General features: G+C 40.9%; 1 protein-coding gene across 1 annotated transcript; it reads left to right on the plus strand.

Annotated features, from left to right (window-relative positions):
• The first annotated feature begins 2,063 nt into the window (after positions 1-2,063).
• On the plus strand, positions 2,064-2,600 carry LOC142165086 (uncharacterized). Its single transcript, XM_075223718.1, has one exon. It carries the CDS (start codon positions 2,064-2,066, stop codon positions 2,598-2,600), a length of 537 nt encoding a protein of 178 aa, XP_075079819.1.
• Positions 2,601-5,762: the final 3,162 nt, after the last annotated feature.

Consider the following 5,762-nt stretch of genomic DNA (forward strand, 5'->3'; position numbering starts at 1 on the left):
AGATCACAAGAGTCTTCAGTATTTGTTCAAACAAAAGGAGTTGAATTTGAGGTAGAGGAGGTGGTTGGAGTTGTTAAAAGATTATGATATCACCATCTTATATCATCCGGGAAAGGCCAATGTGGTGGCCGATGCCTTGAGTAGGAAGTCAGCCAGTATGGGCAGTCTTGCTTATATTCCGGTCGGTGAGAGGCCACTTGCTTTGGATGTTCAGGCCTTGGCCAATCGATTCGTGAGGTTGGATATTTCTAAACCTAGTCGGGTATTAGCTTGCACGGTCGCTCGTTCTTCTTTATTGTAGCGTATCCGTGATCAGTAGTATGATGATCCTCATTTGTGTTTCCTTAGAGACACGGTGCAACGCGGAGGTGCCAAGCAGGTTACCCAAGATGATGATGGAGTTTTGAGATTGCAGGGTCGAGTGTGTGTGCCAAATATGGATGGGCTTCGGGAGTTTATTTTAGAGGGGCTCATAGCTCCCGGTACTCTATTCATTTGGGCACCGCAAAGATGTATCAGGATTTGCAGCAGCATTATTGGTGGCGGAGAATGAAGAAGGATATCATAGCATATGTGGCTCGTTGTTTGAATTGTCAGAAGGTCAAGTACGAGCATCAGAGGCCTGGTGGGTTATTTCAGAGGATTGAGCTTCCCGAGTTGAAGTGGGAGCGGATCACTATGGACTTCATTACTGGACTCCCGCAGACTCAGAAGAAGTTTGACGTAGTATGGGTCATTGTTGATAGGCTAACCAAGTCAGCGCATTTCATTCCTATGGCAGTCTCCTATTCATCCGAGAGGTTAGCTGAGATCTATATCCGTGAGATTGTTCATCGTCATGGTGTGCCTCTGTCTATCATTTCGGACCGAGGTACGCAGTTTACCTCATGTTTCTGGAGAGCAGTTCAGCAAGGGTTGGGTACGCAGGTTGAGTTGAGCACAACATTTCATCCTTAGACGGACAGGCAGTCCGAGCGGACTATTCAGTTTTTGGAGGATATACTCCGAGCTTGTGTCATTGACTTTGGAGGCTCGTGGGATCAGTTTTTGCCTTTTTCAAAGTTTGCCTACAACAACAGTTACTAGTCAAGTATCCAGATGGCTCCTTATGAGGTTTTATATGGTAGGCGGTGTCGATCTCCGGTTGGATGAATTCAGCCGGGAGAGGCTCGATTGTTGGGTACGAATCTGGTTCAGAAGGCTTTGGACAAGGTCAGTATTATTCAGGATAGGCTTCGTACAGCTCAGTCTAGGCAAAAGAGTTATGCAGACCGCAAGGTTCGAGATGTGGCTTTTATGGTCAGTGAGCGGGTATTGCTCCGGCTATCGCCTATGAAGAGCGTGATGAGATTTGGAAGAAGGGCAAGCTTAACCCTAGATTTATTGGCCCGTTTCAGAATCTGGATCGAGTGGGAGAGGTGGCTTATAGACTTGCATTGCCGTCGAGTTTATCAGTCGTGCATCCAGTGTTTTATGTGTTAATGCTTCGGAAATATCACGGTGATCCATCCCACGTGTTAGATTTTAGCACCGTCCAGTTGGACAAGGACTTGTCTTATGAGGAGGAGCCGGTAGCTATTCCAGACCGGCGGGTTCGTCAATTGAGGTCGAAGAGTTTTCCTTTTGTTCGTGTTCAGTAGAGAGGTCAGCCTCCTGAGGCATCGACCTGGGAGTCCAAGTCCGATATGCGGAGCTGTTACACCATCTTTTCCCCGACTCAGGTACTTCCTTCTTCTGTCCGTTCGAGAGCCCCCAAAGAATGAATAGAATTGGGTTTTGGAACACCAGGGGACTGAATAATCCTGACAAACAGAAGGAAAATGCATATGTTTATGCACAATTCTCAGGTTGGGATGTTTGGTCTCTTGGAGACAAAGGTTAAGAGAGCTAAAGCTCAAAGAGCTACTCTTAACCTGTGTAGTGGTTGGTCCTACAGTACTAACTTGAGTAAACATAAAGGGGGGAGAATATGGGTGTTATGGAAGCCAATGATATTTGATGTCAACATAATAAGTGTCACAGAATAGCTAATTCACTGTGAAATACAACATAGGGGTAATAGAATGGTCTTTGCAGTAACTATAGTGTATGGTTTTAATGATGCAGCATTAAGGAAGAGCTTGTGGGAAGAAATCAAGAAGATTAATGAACAAATGAGGGGACCATGGGCAGTAATGGGTGATTTCAATTGTGTATTGAATAGAGAAGATATGGGAAGTCAAGTGAGAATGTCAGATATAAGGGATTTTAAGAATTGTGTAGAGGAATGTGAACTACAAGAGATGAAATCTTCAGGGGCATTTTATACATGGAACAATAAACAAAGAGGTGAAGATAGAGTATACAGCAGGATAGATAGAGTGCTGATAAACACAAAATGGATAATTAATCTGCCTGATTCAGAGGTACATTATAGGAATGAAGGTACTTATGATCACTGTCCAGCAATAATCAGGTGGGCAGAGAACCAAAAAAGGAAACCAATATTTAGATATTTCAATATGTGGAGCTTGAAACCAAAGTTTAAAGAAATAGTTGCACAAGGGTGGGAGTCAGACCTCAAATGCAGCATGCATGGGAGTTCCACAGACAGAGGATGAGAAAAAGTGAAGAGTATCAATTCCATACAAGGAATTGTGCCGCTGGACATCAATTTGATATCAAACCCAACAACACCACAAGAAAATGAAGATTCAGAGGAGAGTAGGAAATCATGGGTAGATCGAGCAGAAGAGGAAGAGGAGATGAACAATAATGCAGGTTCGACTAAAACAACTATTTCAATTAGTAAATCGTGGAGTAATGTTGTGGGTAAAATACCAGTAGAGGATGAAATTGACCTAACAATGGAGAAAAGTGAAACGAATGTGAAAATAACAATGGCGGACATTAAGGATGAGGTAGAATATTGGTCGACAGCAGTAGTATGCTATGTACTGGGTTCAAATCCTCCACAAATAATAATTGATGGTTATTTTAGAAGAATTTGGGGAGGATTAGGGATTGATAAGGTAGTTCAACTAAACAGGAGAGTTTTCATGGTTCGATTTCACAGTATAGAAAGCAGGAATAAGGTGGTAGAAGAAGGAGTGCAGATGTTTGACAGAAAACCAATGATCGTTAAGCCATCGAAGTCTGATATGGAAATTACTAAGGAACATATGGAAAACATTCCAATATGGGTGAGAATGGTGGGGCTGGATGTCAAATACTGGGGGCGAACATCACTTACAAAAATTACTGGGCTGATAGGAAAACCTTTGAGAACAGATGCTGCAACTACAAAGAGAGAAAGGCTAACATATGCAAGAGTATTAGTTGAAGTGAAATTGAATCAGGAATATCCAACAAGTATCAGGTTTGAAAATGAGGCAGGAAAGATAGTGGAACAGAAAATTCATTATGAATGGAAACCAGTTATGTGCGAGAAATGCAGAAATTATGGTCATGAATTGAATGAATGTCGAAAATTTATAAAGGAGGAACATGAGAAGAATGAGAAGAAGCAAGAGTTAGAAATGCAGGAAAAAATAGAACAACAAAATGTAGGAGAAGGAACACAGTAGGGGCAAACATAAATAGAGAAAGAGGAACAACAAATACAGAAGCAGGAGGGAGGATTTGAACAAATGGAGAGGGGAAGATACTATAAACAAGGGTATAGAACTGGGAAATATGCAAGAAGAGGAATGATAATACCAGAAGAGCCATTGAAAATAAGAAATGCATTTACAACATTAGAGAAGCAACAAAACTCAGAGGAGGAAAGTACCAGTCAGACAGTAATGAAGTTAAAGGTAAAAGGAAGTGGTGATGAAAGAAAAAACGGAGTAATAGAGGAGAAGGGTGGGGGAGATCCCCAAAAGTATGAATAGAATTGGGTTTTGGAACACCAGGGGACTGAATAATCCTGACAAACAGAAGGAAATACATATGTGTATGCACAATTCTCAGGTTGGGATGTTTGGTCTCTTGGAGACAAAGGTTAAGAGAGCTAAAGTTCAAAGAGCTGCTCTTAACCTGTGTAGTGGTTGGTCTTGTGGTGTTGTGGTGCATGTCTAAAACCCAACAACACCACAAGAAAATGAAGATTCAGAGGAGAGTAGGAAATCATGGGTAGATCGAGCAGAAGAGGAAGAGAAGATGAACAATAATGCAGGTTCGACTAAAACAACTATTTCAATTAGTAAATCGTGGAGTAATGTTGTGGGTAAAATACAGTAGAGGATGAAATTGACCTAACAATGGAGAAAAGTGAAACGAATGTGAAAATAACAATGGCGGACATTAAGGATGAGGTAGAATATTGGTCGACAGCAGTAGTATGCTATGTACTGGGTTCAAATCCTCCACAAGTAGTAATTGATGGTTATTTTAGAAGAATTTGGGGAGGATTAGGGACTGATAAGGTAGCTCAACTAAACAGGAGAGTTTTCGTGGTTCGATTTCACAGTATAGAATGCAGGAATAAGGTGGTAGAAGAAGGAGTGCAGATGTTTGACAGAAAACCAATGATCTTTAAGCCATGGAAGTCTGATATGGAAATTACTAAGGAACAGATGGAAAACATTCCAATATGGGTGAGAATGGTGGGGCTGGATGTCAAATACTGGGGGCGAACATCACTTACAAAAATTGCTGGGCTGATAGGAAAACATTTGAGAACAGATGCTGCAACTACAAAGAGAGAAAGGCTAACATATGCAAGAGTATTAGTTGAAGTGAAATTGAATCAGGAATATCCAACAAGTATTTGGTTTGAAAATGAGGCAGGAAAGATAGTGGAACAGAAAATTCATTATGAATGGAAACCAGTTATGTGCGAGAAATGCAGAAATTATGGTCATGAATTGAATGAATGTCGAAAATTTGTAAAGGAGGAACATGAGAAGAATGAGAAGAAGCAAGAGTTAGAAATGCAGGAAAAATAGAACAACAAAATGTAGGAGAAGGAACACAGCAGGGGCAAACACAAATAGAGAAAGAGGAACAACAAATACAGAACCAGCAGGGAGGATATGAACAAATGGAGAGGGGAAGATACTATAAACAAGGGTATAGAACTGGGAAATATGCAAGAAGAGGAATGATAATACCAGAAGAGCCATTGAAAATAAGAAATGCATTTACAACATTAGAGAAGCAACAAAACTCAGAGGAGGAAAGTACCAGTCAGACAGTAATGAAGTTAAAGGTAAAAGGAAGTGGTGACGAAAGAAAAAACGGAGTAATAGAGGAGAAGGGTGGGGGAGATCCCCAAAAGTATGAATAGAATTGGGTTTTGGAACACCAGGAGACTGAATAATCCTGACAAACAGAAGGAAATACATATGTGTATGCACAATTCTCAGGTTGGGATGTTTGGTCTCTTGGAGACAAAGGTTAAGAGAGCTAAAGTTCAAAGAGCTGCTCTTAACCTGTGTAGTGGTTGGTCCTACAGTACTAACTTGAGTAAACATAAAGGGGGGAGAATATGGGTGTTATGGAAGCCAATGATATTTGATGTCAACATAATAAGTGTCACAGAATAGCTAATTCACTGTGAAATACAACATAGGGGTAATAGAATGGTCTTTGCAGTAACTATAGTGTATGGTTTTAATGATGCAGCATTAAGGAAGAGCTTGTGGGAAGAAATCAAGAAGATTAATGAACAAATGAGGGGACCATGGGCAGTAATGGGTGATTTCAATTGTGTATTGAATAGAGAAGATATGGGAAGTCAAGTGAGAATGTCAGAGATAAGGGATTTTAAGAATTGT

This window comes from Nicotiana tabacum, chromosome 10 (assembly GCF_000715075.1).
Source record: "Nicotiana tabacum cultivar K326 chromosome 10, ASM71507v2, whole genome shotgun sequence".
Taxonomy (NCBI): domain Eukaryota; kingdom Viridiplantae; phylum Streptophyta; class Magnoliopsida; order Solanales; family Solanaceae; genus Nicotiana; species Nicotiana tabacum.

Bases quoted from the DNA above. Each gene is read 5' to 3' on its own strand.
- LOC142165086 (XM_075223718.1), top strand. From the start codon at position 2,064: ATGGTCTTTGCAGTAACTATAGTGTATGGTTTTAATGATGCAGCATTA.